Source organism: Stigmatopora nigra, chromosome 22 (assembly GCF_051989575.1).
Source record: "Stigmatopora nigra isolate UIUO_SnigA chromosome 22, RoL_Snig_1.1, whole genome shotgun sequence".
In the NCBI taxonomy this organism is placed as follows: Eukaryota; Metazoa; Chordata; class Actinopteri; order Syngnathiformes; family Syngnathidae; genus Stigmatopora; species Stigmatopora nigra.
This window is the reverse complement of record NC_135529.1, coordinates 4,813,945-4,831,566: the sequence shown is the minus strand read 5'-3', so window position 1 is coordinate 4,831,566 and position 17,622 is coordinate 4,813,945. Positions and strand designations below refer to the sequence as shown.

Genomic DNA, 17,622 nt, shown 5'->3' with positions numbered 1-17,622 from the left:
ACTGACAACATTTTCTACACCTGGGATACAAACTTACAGAGATAATAAATTGTTGTAGTGCAAGCAAAAGAAAGATGAATAAATTAATTAATTCACACCACATAGATGATTTATTAGAAAAAGAAAACTGGTATGGTTGGGTGTGGATGGGTGGGACTCAAGAATTTGTAGATCTAAGATCTTTTTTTTTTACTAAGCTGTTGAATCCAGGGTCTTTGACTCTAATATATATTTTTAAAAATGGCGTACAAAGGCCTGAGAAAAAAAATCTTAATATGTACGTTGAATCGTCATGATACATAGAACAAATTGATTGGTCATGTCATTCTCTACAGCTAAAGATGTACAGTAGTGTGTCTGTTTTCAGTAATAAAATTCAAGCAAGATGAAGGGATGAATAGACAAGGACACTAAAGAGATATGTTTGTTTTTTTTAGGTTTAAGAAACAAATACAACAAAAAGCTTGGGAGCTCCTGTACCTTTTCGGCATCAGGTCACAATTACTGACTTTAAAAGTAAAGCATTTGACAAATTGCTTTCATCAGCAGTTGTTAGGCCGCTGCATGGCCTTGACTTTTCACTCCCTCGAGGACGTTTCATCCAAAATGGTCTTGGTAGGGTTCCTTGTGCTGTCTATTCTCCATTCCTATGTGTTTGGAATGCAGCCCACCCAAATTTCACAGCAGGCATCAAGCCCCCATCATCCTTCTCAAGAACAAACTCCATTAGGGACAGACAATTTGTCTTTCCCCTGGAGTCGCCTTCGCCTGCCAAGGTAATTACCCTGCTATATTTAGTTATATTGATTGATATTTATTGCATTCATTACAAGATTTAATAAAAATGTTTTCTTCATAGGTACATAATCCCTCGTCATTACCTCATCACGGTTCATCCGAACATTACTCGATTATATTTCACCGGCACAGTTATGATTGAAATTGATGTCCAGATCAACACAAATTGGGTAGTTTTGCACAGCAAGGGTCTGGAAATCTCCAAAGCAAACATACTGGATGAGAATCTCGCTCATTTGTCTGATCAGGTAGTTAATAAAACAAAGCGGGTGCATTAGAAAATTGATTCTTATCTGAGTTGAGTGACTAATCTCTTTTCTTAGGTTCTACCTTGTCTTCACAACCCTGCACATGAGCAAATAGGGATCTTCTCACCCCGAGTACTCATTAGTGGACAGAAGTACTTCCTATACATTGAGTATGGGGCAGAGTTGGCTGAGGGCTTCCGGGGTTTCTATAAAAGCACCTACATGACAAGCTCAGGAGAGATCAGGTGACATCTATAATGTGGTGCATAGAATTTTTATTACTCTAGTGTTTGAAAATAATATTATATTCTTTACCTACCATTTTTAGAACTTTGGCTTCCACTCACTTTGAGCCCACTGGTGCTCGTATGGCATTCCCTTGTTTTGATGAGCCTAGCTTTAAAGCCATCTTCTCAGTGAGGATAAGACGGAGCTCGAAGTACATTTCTTTATCTAATATGCCCATAGTAAGTAGACCAAGTTCTTTTCAGATTTGAAAGAGACAAAATATGTTATCTCTCCTGTTTTTTATATTTTATAAATAAGCGTGTAGAACCCGGTTATGCATATGATTACATTATGACAATATTATTATTTTGTTCAAATAGCTAAACAGGTAGCTTCTACACATTAGAAAAGGTTACCGTTAGTACGAATTTTCAACACTGCTACTGTGATCATGCCAAATATTTTATCTATTTTGTATCAAATTTAATATAAAATAAACTATCCTCCATTTTTAAAAAGCTACCTTATCCATTTAAATCCACATTAACTCTTTATGTGAGAATTCCTATCAAATGACCAAGTGTCCGTTTGCTACAGGTTAAATCACTTGAAGTGGATAATGACTTGATGGAAGACCAGTATGATACAAGTGTAAAGATGAGCACATACCTTGTAGCTTTTGTTGTATGTGATTTTAAATCTGTTACTGCAAAAACTTCATCTGGAATCCAGGTATGTTCTCGAAGAAAAGTGGGATTTCCGACATGAATCCTAATCACTAAGGCTTCGTCTCCTCGTACTACTTCGTGTGGCAGGTGTCCGTTTATGCTGATCCGGAAAAAATGACTCAGACGAACTACGCCCTTGAAGTTGCTATCAAGATGCTTGATTTCTATGAGGAGTATTTCAACATTCATTATCCACTACCCAAATGTGGTAAATATTTTTTTCTATTGCCAATCACAAAGCCACATATTCCAAAATTCTTCCTTCTCTTTCAGATCTGATTGCAGTCCCGGACTTCCAAATGGGTGCAATGGAAAATTGGGGCTTGACGACCTACAGAGAGAGTAGCCTGCTTTTCCACCCTAACATATCATCAGCATCTGATACACTCTGGGTTACCATGGTTATCGGGCATGAACTTGCACATCAGGTAGGTGTACGTATGCCAGTAGGCTTCAGATTAGGACAGCATGCATTTTGTTGAGTTTCCTTTGTGTAAGGCCCCCATTAAACCAATCTTGGCCAAACAGATCTTCTGGAGAAGTTCAGAATTCAAGAGTTCATCTAATTTAACTCTACCACAATAAACTTAACTGAAAACTATGATTGAGCAAGGGTGTTTGATACATTTATAATTTTTATTTTTTGCTTGCAGTGGTTTGGTAACTTGGTAACAATGAAGTGGTGGAATGATATCTGGCTAAATGAGGGGTTTGCCTGTTACATGGAGTACATTTCAGTGGACGCTACCTATCCTGAACTCAAAGTGGTATGTGCCAAACATAACAAAATGATCAACCAGGAAATGAGTAAGGTCACAATGTCAATTTTCTTGCAGGGGGAGAATTTCTTACACACATGTTTTGCGGCCATTGCTCATGATTCATTGAAGTCCTCGCGGCCAATATCCAGTCCAGCTGAGAACCCAACTCACATCCAGGAGATGTTTGACAGCATCTCTTATTCTAAAGTATGATTTCTATTGTTCAGAATCATTGATTGTACTGTTCAATATGTTTGGCTGCATGTTGGCTTAATACAATGTCATGGATACTTTAACTGTTCTCTTAGTTTAAGCAAAGATTTGAGTAAATCTGTTCCTCTATTTGGAACATTTGGTGTCGTCTTATCAGACTTGTGAAGCACATTTGTTTTTCTTCTCTCTCCCTATTGCCAGGGAGCGTGTATCCTACACATGCTGCACCACTTTCTGTCAGACGAAGTGTTCCAGACGGGGATAGTTCGATACCTCCGCAAATATAGTTATCAGAATGCAGAAAACCAAGATCTGTGGGACAGTCTGGACAATGTATGAACACAAACGAGATGATCATTAACCATGCTTTAGAAAACATTCCTAGAATTTGTGCTAATTTATCTAGTAAGCAAGATAAATAGATTGACGGATAGCTCGATGGATTGAGACCCTTTGAATAATTCCTTTTGTCATTTTTCAGACTTGCTCACAAGAGGATTTTAATTTAGGCCAACAGTGTTACAGCAGGGAACAGCATCATAAAAATTCAGTAAGTAAACTAGTTAAAACTGCTGAAGTTTTTGAAATGTCAACTCAATCATTGTTTCATTCAGTATACATTGGCTGGAGAAAACATGGACTTGACAGCCATGATGAACACTTGGACTCTACAAAAAGGTATCCCTCTGGTCATTGTTAAAAGAGAGGGTCCACGTCTGATGCTAAAACAGGTTCGATTCCTGAGGACAGAGCTCCCCTCTGACCCCCTTTGGTCCACATTGCAACGGGGGTGAGAATGCAGTAAAAGCTGGTGACTTCAGCATTGCAATTTAGGTTGTGTGTTTTCAATTCTTCTTCTTCTGTAGTTATTTGTGGCACATTCCTCTGACTTACAAGATGGATACTTCTAGCAACGTCCATAGACACATGATGACAACACTTACAGGTTCAGTTTTTGCCTTATTTACATTCCGAGTGGGAAATCCACTATTAAGTTCTCTCAGGTTTTTTGTTGGCATATGCATTACAAGAATACATGTGAGTGGAAATAATAACCATAAGGATAGAGGAATATATTTTAAAAGCCCTGCTTGTTGGCATAGTTAAGGTTCCTGCTGGACTAAGTGTCTTTCTGTTAACGTAGTAATATAGTTGTTATCTGTGTACATTACAGATAGTGTCCATGTAGGAGAGAATGTCAGCTGGGTGAATGTCAATGTGGACATGACCGGCTACTATGTCGTTCATTATGAAAATGGCGGATGGGATGAGATAACAAAGCTGCTGAGAGAAAACCACACTGCTCTTAGCTACAAAGACAGGACCCATTTGTTACACAATGCCTTTCAACTGGTCACGTAAGACTATACAGTATTTTTAGTTTACTGTCTTTAGTGTGTCATGAGAGTGTATTTGTGCTTGATGTCACTAATGACATCCAACCCATCTTTTGTGTGTATTTTAAAGGGCAGGTTACCTTCCGCTGAACAAAGTGTTCGATTTGATTGGTTATCTTCATTTGGAGACACATACAGTACCTCTGCTCATAGGATTGGGTTACCTGAAAGGACTTTACCATCTAATCGAGAAGGGGAGTGATGCAGAATTAGTGGAGAACTTCAGGGTAAGAAGAAAAAATACTGTATAGAAATTCCTACACTACTTCTCTGTTTCTTTTGGCACAGAACTTCATCCTGCAGTTTTTCCGTGCACTCATCGACAAGCAGGTATGGAGTGAAGATGGCCCTGTGTCAACTCGGCGACTGAGGTCAAAGGTCCTCTCATTGGCTTGTCATCTGAATGACACTTCCTCTCTGAATGAAGCACATCGGCGTTTCAAAGACTGGCTTCAGTCAAACGGAGCTCTCAAGTCAGTCCATCTAAGAGTTTTACTAAAACTTCAGAATTTCTGTTTGTACACGGTGACGCTGAAACAAACAACTACTATGTTAACTTCAGGCTTCCTACTGATGTGGCAGAGACTGTGTATGCTGTTGGTGCCCAGGATGATCATGGATGGGGATCACTCTTACATATGTACAAGAGCGCAAGTTCTCCAGCACAGAAAGACAAATTTCTGTTTGCTTTAACTACTAGCAGAGACACAAATAAATTACAAAGGTACATTCTCTCATAGGCTACTTTATAATAACACAATCAGAGTAGCATTATTTAATTGTGTACCAAATCCCCTAACGATTGCATATTTTCACTTTGGTTTATGCAGCCATAATGTGGAGAATTATTATGTTTAATTTCCAGTTGGATGGTAACATTTATTTGCACTATAGGCTGTTGGACCTGGGTCTGGAAGGCCACGTGATACGACCCATGGATTTGCCAACTGTCATCGTGTTGGTGGCCAGAAATCCTCAGGGACATCACATTGCATGGAACTTTGTTAAGAAAAACTGGAGCACGCTAGTTGAAAAGTGTGTGTCAATTCATAGATCTGTTATTGTTTTACATTTGGAGATTTGGTCTAATTGTGTCCTTTTCAGATTTCAATTGGGCTCATCTACCATTCAACACATACTCATAGGCACCACCAGCCAGTTTTCATCCACAGAGGAATACACTGAGGTATATACGTACATATTCACTGCATACTATTAAAAATATATATTTTACAGTAAGTCTATAAGACATACAGTAATATATATACACATATACATATGATGTTTTTTTTCTTTTCCTAATCCAGGTGAAGTTATTCTTTGAGTCCATCAGAGAACATTCATCTCAATTCAAGGGTCCTCAACTCGCACTGGACAACCTGCAGAACAACGTTCGGTGGATGCAGAGGAACTTGGGGACATTAAAAAACTGTGTTTCTCAGAAAAATAACTCATGACAGAAGGACTTGCAACAGTCCATTTAAACATTTCATGTTAAGAAATGTTCATTCTGATTGTTTATTAGCAAGTATGTTTGGGGGTTATTGTGATGTAAAAACAACATTCTGCTGTCACAAGACAATCAAATGATTTGTTGTAAATTATTGTTTTACAGGGATTCTTGAAGGTGGGGAAATAATGTATAGTATATTAGGTTTAGATGGCAACTACTTTTTCATAATGCACTGCCCTTTGATTGTTTTCTTCATAACTCATTATATATTCTTCTCAATGGCAGTCAACATTTGAAAAATAAAATGATTTGAAAACTCCCATTTATTTGGGTTTCTTTGACATTCATGTTTACTACTTATTTATGTGTACAGCGTCACGAATCTCACCACGCCCATTACTGTTGACAGCCAATAAGATACGAGCGCTGGGTCATTTGTCAACAACTATTCTGCGAGGAAGCCGAGCGTCATTTGCCATAATACATGATACAAAAATCGTTTCTGACGAAATATTACTGTTTATTTATTTAGATCTTTCCTGCGAATGCAGTGAAAAAAAGATCTATTGTAATCAGTTAGCTACAAATATGAGATCTGGCTAGGTAGCCACTGCGCAGCTGGTGTTAGTGTTGTGAAGACAGGCTGCAGGCAAGCACTTATAAAATTATACGCTTTATTAAAACGCATCCAAAATAGTCCGGATCGTAGACGTAAGGTCAACCAGTCAATACCCTGCAATGGATCCTTTTGACTATAACAATGCAGGTAAGCACGACGTTTATTGTATGGGTGATTTACAGTAACCTGACTGACAGCATGCTAACGGAAGGCAAGCGCGCTAATACTAACCATTCATTGGGAGTGACATTGACCCAAGGGTCAATTACACTTTTTTTTTGTATTAAACGAACCTGCTGGAAGCTAACAAGTTAAGCGATTTCAAAAACAGACCGATCGCTGTCTGAATCAAGTCGATCAAGGTTCGATATCAGCCCTATTTAGTCATGGCGTGTTGAGGAAATAAGTCGCCCTCACCTCTGCTTTGCTTTTGCTCAGAGCAGACAGCTCATAACCTCTCCCGTTGGCCTAATTCCATCAGGAAGTAAGTTTAAATGTTTTGCAAGCCAGAAGCAGGAAGAAGAGATTTATTTTTCTCAGTTTAAGGGTACCGATGTGTAATAATTGTTGGGAAAACCCCCTAATCACATTTTAAGAGTGTCATTAATATCCACAAAAATGGACAAGTGAAATACATTACCTTATCACTTATTTTTGGCCAGATGGAATGGAAAGATCATGCTGAAAATCAGGTGGTAAAGAGTTCATTAAATCATTTTTTTGTACCGCTGATCCTAACAATTGTTACGGGGGTGCCAGAGCCTATCCCGGCCAACTGTGGGTACCAAGCAGGGGATACCCTGGATTGTTGGCCAGCCAATCGCAGGGCACAAGGGGACAAGATAACCATATAAAGAGAGAGTCTGAGTCCAAAATGCTTTTTAATAATGATATTTTATAGTAAAACAAATCAGTGTGTAATGTATCTGTGTCACTTGTGTGACTCATTGTATTACAAACTCTTTTTTCTTGAGATCTAACTGTAAAGGGAAGTTAACTAATTGTTATAAAAAAACTGAAAATCACAAAAAGCTTTAACCCGTCGTAATACTTAAAATGTGGTTTTGATCTTACATCCAATCTACATGGTTTTTATCCTTTTCTAGTTTTACTGCCAGATATATTCTTTACTCACATTAGGTATGCAGTCAGTTAGAATAGGCCATGTTCTACTGCATTGATAAAATTGAATTTGGAAACTAAACACGATAGTTATTGTTCAGAAAATGACCAGTTGGAAAAAAACATTCCTCACAAAGAATTTGATGTATTTGACAGAACAAGACACATTGTGTGCCACTGTGCACAATGCAATGCAGGTTTGTGAGAATGCATGCGTATGTATCTTTGGTAGCATGTGACATGAGCAGACAATGCATTTTTAGGGTTGGGGTTATGGGTAGGGTGAGGGTTTGTAGGGCCGTTTTGGTGACCAAGAAAAAAAAATCACTCATATTTAACAACAGCTTTCATTTCCTCTTGTAAATCATGTCACTTCCTTGTTTCTATCTGCTTGTAGAGCGTGCCAGCCTCCCAAGAAACATGATCGAGAACAGTATGTTTGAAGAAGAGCCTGACGTTGTGGATCTTGCCAGAGACGCTACAGCATATCCAGTACACTCTACTCATTTTAATCTACTCTATTGCATTAATCAAAATTGAGTCCCTTTAACCGTTTGTACACTTTATGCACACATTTAACCTAGTGGTTACCAGTGATGGTGCTAGACACTTAATTCATTTTGACGGGTCAATTTATCTCCTGGACAAAGAGGATTGGGTCTCTAGAACCGTGAATGGCACTGAAAGATGTGTATCCAAAGCCAGTTTGAGTACTGATTGGTTAAGAAAAGCACATATTCAACATATTCAAATTTAATTCAACATTACAGTTGGATTGATGCAGCTATTACAGTGTCAATTAAATTTCAATTAATGTCCCCAAAATGCCTTGTTAATCTTGTCCCCTTTGAGTCAATAGATGGTGGTCTTTGAACTGTGCTTTCAGACGTTTCCGGCTCTTGACCCAGATGAAGCCGTGTATGAGCCTCGCAGCTCTCGGCTCCTGGTCCGAGGCCTGGGTGAGAATGATGCAGATGATGATGAAGACGACTGTGAATCTTCAGCTCGACTTCTAGGCATGTCCTTTATGAACCGCAGTTCCAACCAACGATCAAATCCATACCCCTACATCAGGCACACTCCACCCAGGTAGGAGGATTTTGCTCATTATCGGCTATTTATAATTACACTACTTATTTCTGATTAATTAGATATACTATCAACACGTGTGTTACTTGTCCGTGTCCCAGATCTTATTCAGCACCCTCAGCCCGGACCATGATTGTTTGTATGCTACTTCTGACCATAGTGGCCTCCATGACTACGGTTTTGTACTTTTTACCCGGGTGCAACTTTACAAAGGTATGTCTCATTATTCCCCAAAAAGTCATGAACATGCAATGTTAGACCCTTCCTATCGCTCGTATCCCTAAGAATGTTTTTTCCCCATTTTTTGCAGAGGGGATGCCCTAAACAAGAGAATAAAACGTCAAACGGCACTGATGGTGAACTCTTCCCTTGGGTACAATATCAGCTCCCCCGTAGCATACGTCCTGTCAGCTATGACCTCACGCTGACTCCTGACTTTGACACCATGGATTTTAGTGGCTACACTGTTATCAACATGATTGTACTTCACAACACCAAGCGGATTGTCTTGCACAGTGCTAATCTTAACATAACCAAAGCTACATTCAAGGTGAGATTTGTGTTTTGAATCCAAGCAAATGACTAAATTTAATTCGGACAAACACAGCAATTTTGCATATCAATACCTAGTATGACCACTTCATGGGAGATATTGAAAATAACAACAACAATACGTGTGTGTGTGGATTTGCACATTTTCCTGAGAATTCACACTGATGTAATAATGCCCATATTTCTCAAAAGACATCTTAAATTGCCTGTATGTATTTCTTGCTAAATTCTCATGAGATCGTATGGTTTAAAAGAGCTAGAAAAGTTTCATGAGAAGAAGCAGTTTGTTACTGTGTGGTCTACTATTTGTCAACTTCATCTTTTTCTCCTTAAGATGGGTGATGAGGAGGTCATTGATGTCACCATACTGGAGAATAAGACAAGAGAGCAGATTGCTGTGAAATTTTCTGAAGAGTTGAAGGCAGGCCAGCACTGTGTGTTGACCCTGGATTACACAGCCAGGCTATCCCATACTTATGATGGCTTCTACAATAGTTCCTACATTGATCAATCTGGAAAGAAAAGGTACACCAAGATATCCACTGTCTTTTCCTCTCATATTATAGTACAGTGACATTTCCCCAATACGGGATGAATAAGATTATCTAATCTAGTAATTCCAAATGGGTATTTCATTATGTCCATTCATTTTTTTCCCCCAGCGTCCTAGCAGCTACCCAGTTTGAGCCACTGTATGCTCGTAAAGCCTTCCCCTGCTTTGATGAACCATCTTTTAAAGCCACCTTTCTGGTTAAAATGAACAGGAAACCAGAATATACGGCGATCTCTAACATGCCTAAGGTACTTTTGATTTTAGTTTAGAGCTATAGTCGTTATTGTCTGCAAATCCATGTTTCAAATTTTGCTCTATAAAATTTGGCATGGACTCTTCAGACATGTAGTGTAAAAGTTTTGATAAAATACGGCTTGTGCCTGACTATATTGTGATAAGATAAGAGAGGTTGAATAAAGGGAGAGGCCGTCTATCACAAGTTTTGCTCTGCAGGACTTTGTCCATTTGCACATAATCAAGATGACAAGGAACAAAATGGAATTTAAAATAGGAATCCACAATCTAATTTGGGTGCAATGCTCACCTCAACTAACCTTATATGGCCACGAAACTTTTTAAACTATAGTAGTATCTCATAAAACTGCGGTCACATCGCAGTATTTTCTTCTCCCTTGAACGTTTTGGTATTCTGTTGTTATTATTGTAAGAATTAAAAAAAGTACGCTCTCTCAAATGTGTGTCTCAGGCAAAAAGTACACAGCTCGCCAATGGTCTTGTACAAGACGAGTTTGCTGTGACCAGTGTCAACATGAGCACTTACTTGGTGGCATTTGTCGTAGGCAACTTCATCTCTATCAACAGAACCGTCTCTGACACTTTGGTAGGTTTGATTAATCAAATATTATTCCATTCAGATAATTTGTTTTTACAATTGTATAAAAGATTCCTGACAAATTTTGTCATTTTTACAAAAATCATTTGGGGGTTTGGATCAACAACTTTAACAGTCGGACATGAAGTTTTTGGACAAACAGAAAAAGTTCCAACACATCAAATAAGAATTTCCATACACTATATTTTCTAGAAATTTCCTTATGATTTCCAAAAAGTAAACATTACTTTGTCCATCACTTCTTTGGTGTATTAAAATGATGTTGCTCATCCAAAGACCCAAAGATTTCTGAACTAAGATCATAGAAAATCGTTCCAATTAATAATCTGGATTTCTGACATGGGATTATTATTATTATTTTTTTTAGGTTTCTGTATACTGTGTACCAGAGAAGAAAGAGCAGACTGATTACGCTCTAGACACGTTATCCAAACTGCTGGAGTTTTACAATGACTTTTTTGAAATTAACTATCCGCTTCCAAAACTAGGTGAGCATCATTTCTCCTTATTACTTCACTCTAACCATTATATTTTAAAACCTTACCATAATCAATTATTTTGTTTTTTCTTTTAGACTTAGTTGCAATTCCAGACTTTTTGGCAGGTGCCATGGAGAACTGGGGTCTGATCACCTTCAGAGAATCCAACCTGCTGGTGGGCCGGAACTCCTCTCTTATGGAAAAACAATTAGTTGCGTCTGTTATTGCACATGAGCTGGCACATCAGGTAGTTCATTATACATATTTCTTCATTTTTCTTCGACTAAATGTGCCAAAATATGGCTGTGCCTGTGAAATAATCTAGCACTGGTGTATTTTAGTGGTTTGGAAATTTGGTCACAATGAGTTGGTGGAGTGACTTGTGGCTCAATGAGGGATTTGCCACTTACATGCAGTACACATCACTGCAGACGGTATTACCCCAACTGGACATGGTAAGTGCTGAGCGTTGTTATTAGAACACTACCCAATTCAGGTGTTTTGTCATCTTATTTATCATATCGTGTTGGTAGGGCTTGTTTTTTTTAGATGTTCGATTTAGAGCGTTGGACAAAGATGCACTCAACTCGTCCCATCCCGTGTCTACGGAAGTCAATAACCCTGACCAAGTGCATGAGATGTTTGACTCTGTGTCATATCTGAAGGTATGCTTGTTATTTATTTATTTTTCATTTTGATTCCTATCCACTGTACGACAATGTGTTGTACCTTGGTCTTTCAGGGGGCTTCCATTCTTCTGATGTTAAATGCCTCTTTGCCTGGTGACCAGCAGTTCAGAAAAGGTATCATTCAGTATCTGAAACAGTTTTCTGGCTTGAATACAGACACTGATGACCTTTGGAATAGTCTCACAGAGGTACCTGCTTTGTTATTTTTGGAAAATCATAAGAATTGATTCATATTAAGAAAAAAATGAATGAAATGGAATGAATAATTTTGTAATGTGTTCTTAGGTAGAGGTCTCAAGTCAGCATCCAAATGTGTCTGAGATGATGAGATCATGGACATCCCAGAAAGGCTTTCCACTGGTTACGGTTTCTCGTGAGGGGGACGAGGTTACCTTAAAGCAGGAGATTTTCCAGCTTAGATCAGACAACGCCACACATTCATCCAGGTGAACTATGTCCTCTTCTTCGTTGTCCCTTTTGCTATGCTATGGCACAATGGATCGTCACCAGACCAAAAGGTGAATTTTATTGTGCCCTCCTTTCCAGCTTGTGGAATATTCCAGTGACATATGTGAATGACAGCTGTAGTTTGAGCCCCGAGTGTAGACAGTTTTTCATCCTGAAGACCAAGTCAGGTAAATGACACAATATAATCAGTTGCTGAAGTCTGTAAATGTGAAGTACTAATGTAGTGGCACACAATATCTCTTTTTAGAGACTCTTAAGATTCCAGAAACTGTCAAATGGCTCAAGTTCAATTACAAGAACACAGGCTTCTACATTGTTGACTACGGCGACAAAGGCTGGGCTACACTGACAGAGGCAATTTTTAACAACTTCCAAATTCTTCCACAGGAGGACCGTGCTTCACTAATACACAACATGTTTGCTCTCTCCAAGTAGGTTTACAAATAAAAATGCTTTATAGTACGTACTGTATTTTCCACAATATAGTAGATTGTTCTGGAGTTTAGGTTTACCTAGTCAAGAAATGCCTACAGCTCAAAATCAATTATTCTTTCTAATCAATTTTATATTGGTTTGATTAAATAGGAACACAAACATAGGCCATGCTGACAGTGTAATTCAAAGTTATCCTTACTCTTAAACATTACTCAAGACCGCCCTTTATTGGCTGCTCTTGGGTAATGTTTACTCCATGGTAGGCCACTGTTAAATATCATTTCAGTTGATGTAAAATTCTATATTTTGACTTTATATACGTCACTCCCGAGTATAAATTGGAGCTACAGGCAAACTATGAAAAACGGATACTAATTTATTGCCCGGAAAATATGGTAGTTTTCTTTGTAACTGTATGTTTCTTAATGTCAATCATTTCATCTCAGACTGGGACGCGTGTCCTTCCACCAAGTCATTAGCCTGCTAAGTTATATGCCTAAAGAAACTGAGATGAGTCCTGTGAGAGAGGCCATTTTCCAGCTCAGAAGAATCTACCAGATTCTGCTTAAAAGATACGAGAGGGGCCTTGTTACCTACATGAAGGTGGACACACACACACACACACGCATACATATTGTTTGAATACTTCAGCATATTGTACACAGAGTATATACATTCATTAGGAGACAACGGTAATAAAATAAAATGCTACTTTAAAAAAAGAAAATCTCTGCTAATTTTCTATAACAGCCTGAAATAAACAACAGAGCTCAGGACACTTAAACCTACGATGATGATGTTTGTAGACTCTTAGTCAGTGCAACTTAATACCAAATGTTCAAATTTGTTAGTTACTCGCTGGCCTGGCAATAAATATTCTTTTTTCTTGTAATATCCACAGTCATATATTCTGCAAATTTATGATGAGCTGATAAATAATCAGACGTGGACAAAAGAAGAAAGTGTATCCAAGCAGAAATTGCGATCGGTCCTGTTAGAGATGGCTTGTGAATTGGGCCAAGAAAAATGCACACAGCAAGCAAAAGATATATTTAAGAAGTATATTGAGTCCAACGGAACCTCCCCGTGAGTAAAACACTTTTGCTTTTGTCATAAAAATCAAATAAATGGATATTAAAAAGTAGGTGCTGTTGACAGCAGAGCATGCGCTGACCAAAAATGGCTGTTTTTTTTCTTTTCTTTCTAGTATTCCGGCTGATCTGCAACGTGTTGTATTTGGTGTGGCTGCTCATTCAGATGAAGACTGGGAAACTTTGTTGACCATGTATCAATATGCCACTCTTGACTCCGATAAGAAAAATATGCTTATAGGCTTAGCATCCACACAAGACCCACGTAAAATGATGTGGTAAGTACCTATGATGCTTCCATTAGGCTTCTACAGTATAATTTTAATATTTATACTATCATTAATGATTAAGACACATGGATTTTTAATCTTTCACCATTAATGGTGAGTGCTGTTAGCTGACCACAAAAAATATCACAGAGAATTCCAAATTTGAAGTATTTTTTTTCTGTCTTAAAAGGATTTTAAACTCATTACATTTGTTTCGTTTCCAGGCTTCTCAATGAGTGTTTGAATGGTAATCTTATCAAGGTACAATACCTTGAAATGGTCATTCATACGATCTGCAAAAGCTATGTTGGAAACCTGCTTGCTTGGGATTTTGTTCAAGAGAACTGGAACCAGCTCGTAGAAATGTGTGTGGAGCATTTTAAGAACACATTAGTTAGATTGTTCAAGACAAGGCTGAATTTAATCCTGGTCTTTTCTTGCAGATTCTCTATAGGTTCTTTTTCCATCCAAAAAATCATCAAGTCTGTCACCTCGCAGTTTTCCACTCAGTCTCATTTTAATCAGGTATACATTTCAATCCGGGAAAAGAAGCTTCCGTGGGTGTGACATTTTGTGTCTTTGCATGTGATGCCCAGGTACAGTGGTTCTTCTTCAGTCTGAAGGAACACGGTTCTCAGTTAAGAAGCGTGCAAGAAGCCCTGGAAACCATCAGACTAAACCACCGCTGGATGGAGAGAAATCTTCCCTCTCTTCGTGAATGGCTTTACCACAGGCCGGGTACTCGTAGTCTCTAATTTGATCCCGATACCAGTTTAATTGTTTGAATGGGGTACGTTGTCACGGCAACTGCAAAGTTTGCACTTTCACCTCTTAGCTCTATTTATCCAAGTCCGAGTGGAGCAAGACTGGATAACCTTTTATGTATGTATGGCTTTTGGTGAAATTTTAGCTAGCTCAGGGCGGTTCTGATTGTATCTGACAGCAACATGTCAGACCTACAGTAAACACCACTCACACTTGAAGCTGTCGACCAAATTTACACCAGACAATCATTGGATCCATTTTACTTTACAAACACTTTTAATGAACAACTGTGTGACCTTTTTAAGTGACTGTTACTGAAAAAAAGTAGCATGTGTAAAAAGTACAATTTGCCCTAAGCAGAGCCTTTTGCTGCCGTCGTGCATTGGAAGGATGTACTTAACATTGTTTCCTTTACGTAAAATTGGTGGGTTAGAAATGGTGCGGAATTGGACTGTTGACTAATCTATGCTTCCTACTAAATTCAGTAGATGGCGCAGTGCACCATTATTGTAGTTTAAAGCAACCACAATGTGTCTTAAATGAAGTAAGCAGCACACTGAATATACAGTTGGCAGAAACACATTTGTGCACCCTTTGGAATTTTTTACATTTCTGCCTAAAGTGATCATGAAATATTGTCTGATCTCACCTAGCAATCTTAAAAATTAACAAACAGTGTCTACTTAAACCCAAATTACCCTGACATTTACCTGTTATAATATTTTTAATGATATTGTATAATATTCTACTTCCTATAGTTGCGGACTAGATGGACAAGCCGATTAGGAGAAATCTTACACCATTCCTCTTTCCAAAACCGTCATCAAAATTCCTGGCATGGGTGTTTTTTCTTTTCTTTTAGATTTAGGCCACAACAATTTGATTAGATGTAGGACAGTGCTTCAACTGGGTTTTATCTGTATTTTGTTCTTCTGACACCATTCTTATGATGCCTTGCTTCTGTGTTATCCTGATGCAGGACACACACCCTTTTTATTTTCAGCTGTTGGACAGATGGTGTTAGATTGAACTGAAAAATATCTTGATATGCTTGAAAATTCACTTTCCCATTGATCATAGCCTGTTGTCCAGGTCCAGCAGTAGCAAAACACCCCCACACCACAACACACCCACAATACCTAATGGTAGGGATGACATTTTACTGTTTGTGCTTTGAAAAGAATCCAATTTTGGTTTCATATGTTATTCCAGTGGTGCAGACATGCATCCAAAAACTTTTTTGCCAACTCTAAACGAGCACGATTGTTCTATTTGGACAGTAATAGCTTTCTCTGTTGGCTTCCCACGTGAGTTCCATCCATCATAGGGGCTCTCAAAGACTGGACTTGGTCACCCCTGCTAGAACGGATTCTCCAGTTGGGTGGGTAGTTTACTTCAGTGATTATACTATAGGTTAGCTAACACCTGAGTCAAATTGTGTAATCTAATTAGGTGTTTAACGCTCTCACAGCCGCGGCTTAGCTTTGGGCATCCCTGCCCTGTGAAAAATTCAATTTTATGGGCAATAAAAATACAATAGACGTCTACAAATAGACAATATTAGGTTTCAATGTTTGAGTGATTTTAGTTCAAACACACTGTTTATTCATAACATTGTTGGACAGATCAGACCATATTTTATGACCAATTTAGGCAGAAATGTAAGAAATCCCAAAGGGTGTACAAATGTGATTCCTCTGACTGTACAGTACATTATGTATACATGAAGTATCTATTGCACTCCAAAGCCTAGTTTAACTTTGATTTCCCAACAAAGAACACGCTTATTCTTATCCAATTCGAAAATAGCCTTGTAAATAGGATCGGCCCCAAACACTTTTTATCGTCATGAATTTGCATCCCTTTTGATTTGACCTTTTTTTCTTGTGCTCATACAGTGTATAGAGGACATTTATTGGTATTATTTTAATGATGGCTCTCATTCAAAAACGTTTTAATGTATTTCTTGGATGTATATGCACCACTGTTGGAGCTCACTTGTATAGGAATTGTTTGGATAAGGGCTCATGTGTTAAGAAGAATATTTATATTAGGTATCTGTCCACATCTGCCGATACACTTGTTTAAATTTACTCCACCTCCTGAGTGAGTAGCTGTCAAACTATTTATTATTGTTGCTTTAGCCCATCCCCACTCCAAGGTACATTTTGTAAGGGACAAATGTCAACTTGCTGCTAAGCTTTGGTTGACTTTAAAAAGACCTAAGACAGATTCCTATTTATCATACACAATCAGTGTTCGCTCTACGTTCAGAGGATTTTTTGACTCTTTTAAGATAATGTTGCGTGCTTGCATTCTTTCTCCCTTTTGGTTGGCAACAGTAATCTTGTCAACGCAGTGTGATCATTTGGTATGAGACAGGAGATAAGATATCATTGGAAAATGTGACTTTCCATTAGTGCTGACACATTGGATATGCTGAAGACAGCCATCCTGTCAAAATGGCTCGGTAATCTTCATATTATCTTCATGTGTGCAGAACTGAATGATATGTAATGTGATCCTGACTGACTTAAATAATACTTGACTAAAATAAAATGCCATTCAGTGGAACAAAAACATGGATGAAAATGAGATTTCCTATTGATAATTAATTCTAAAGTTGTAGAGGATGTTTTTATTTGTTTATTTAATTTTTATGAGCATGTCTCCATTTTATGTGGGTTCAGAGAATCACGATCTGAATATTGTTAAACAGGCAATGGTAACTTAAATTTAAGCAAAGAAATTAAATACAGTGCTTTTTTAGAAAATGTATGTTCCACGTTCACAGTTTGTTGATATCTAACAC

The 17,622-nt window shown here is 38.2% G+C and overlaps 2 protein-coding genes and 1 long non-coding RNA gene across 3 annotated transcripts; 2 read left to right on the top strand and 1 right to left on the bottom strand.

The window, feature by feature from the left end:
• The first annotated feature begins 441 nt into the window (after nucleotides 1-441).
• Nucleotides 442-6,148, top strand: LOC144215389 (endoplasmic reticulum aminopeptidase 2-like). Its single transcript, XM_077744277.1, has 20 exons — nucleotides 442-776; nucleotides 860-1,046; nucleotides 1,122-1,291; nucleotides 1,375-1,513; nucleotides 1,872-2,006; nucleotides 2,090-2,210; nucleotides 2,276-2,430; nucleotides 2,656-2,769; nucleotides 2,839-2,970; nucleotides 3,178-3,309; nucleotides 3,458-3,526; nucleotides 3,591-3,766; nucleotides 3,843-3,922; nucleotides 4,151-4,334; nucleotides 4,444-4,600; nucleotides 4,662-4,846; nucleotides 4,936-5,097; nucleotides 5,268-5,408; nucleotides 5,478-5,559; nucleotides 5,681-6,148. The coding sequence occupies exons 1-20, from the start codon at nucleotides 565-567 to the stop codon at nucleotides 5,828-5,830; spliced, it is 2,883 nt and encodes a 960-aa protein (XP_077600403.1). The 5' UTR covers nucleotides 442-564; the 3' UTR covers nucleotides 5,831-6,148.
• On the bottom strand, nucleotides 4,443-6,924 carry LOC144215391 (uncharacterized). The gene is made up of 3 exons (XR_013330419.1): nucleotides 6,863-6,924; nucleotides 4,640-4,790; nucleotides 4,443-4,555 (listed from the first exon to the last, which is right to left on the bottom strand). It is a non-coding gene; the product is annotated as an uncharacterized LOC144215391 (long non-coding RNA).
• Nucleotides 6,255-15,910, top strand: LOC144215388 (leucyl-cystinyl aminopeptidase-like). The gene is made up of 22 exons (XM_077744275.1): nucleotides 6,255-6,592; nucleotides 7,965-8,059; nucleotides 8,454-8,656; nucleotides 8,758-8,869; nucleotides 8,967-9,206; nucleotides 9,543-9,733; nucleotides 9,871-10,009; nucleotides 10,468-10,602; nucleotides 10,982-11,102; nucleotides 11,189-11,340; nucleotides 11,435-11,548; nucleotides 11,627-11,758; nucleotides 11,836-11,970; nucleotides 12,068-12,228; nucleotides 12,329-12,417; nucleotides 12,498-12,681; nucleotides 13,132-13,288; nucleotides 13,587-13,771; nucleotides 13,893-14,054; nucleotides 14,270-14,410; nucleotides 14,489-14,570; nucleotides 14,642-15,910. Exons 1-22 carry the CDS (start codon nucleotides 6,565-6,567, stop codon nucleotides 14,798-14,800), a joined length of 3,117 nt encoding a protein of 1,038 aa, XP_077600401.1. The 5' UTR covers nucleotides 6,255-6,564; the 3' UTR covers nucleotides 14,801-15,910.
• Nucleotides 15,911-17,622: the final 1,712 nt, after the last annotated feature.

What these genes read in the sequence shown, in the direction of transcription:
- LOC144215389 (XM_077744277.1), top strand. Translation starts at nt 565, where the DNA reads ATGGCCTTGACTTTTCACTCCCTCGAGGACGTTTCATCCAAAATGGTC. An exon ending in AATTAGTGGAGAACTTCAGG is followed by an intron (nt 4,601 to 4,661) that starts GTAAGAAGAAAA and finishes CTTTTGGCACAG; the next exon opens with AACTTCATCCTGCAGTTTTT. An exon ending in CAGTCAAACGGAGCTCTCAA is followed by an intron (nt 4,847 to 4,935) that starts GTCAGTCCATCT and finishes TGTTAACTTCAG; the next exon opens with GCTTCCTACTGATGTGGCAG.
- LOC144215388 (XM_077744275.1), top strand. Translation starts at nt 6,565, where the DNA reads ATGGATCCTTTTGACTATAACAATGCAG. An exon ending in CATCCTGAAGACCAAGTCAG is followed by an intron (nt 12,418 to 12,497) that starts GTAAATGACACA and finishes ATCTCTTTTTAG; the next exon opens with AGACTCTTAAGATTCCAGAA. An exon ending in TGGAACCAGCTCGTAGAAAT is followed by an intron (nt 14,411 to 14,488) that starts GTGTGTGGAGCA and finishes CTTTTCTTGCAG; the next exon opens with ATTCTCTATAGGTTCTTTTT.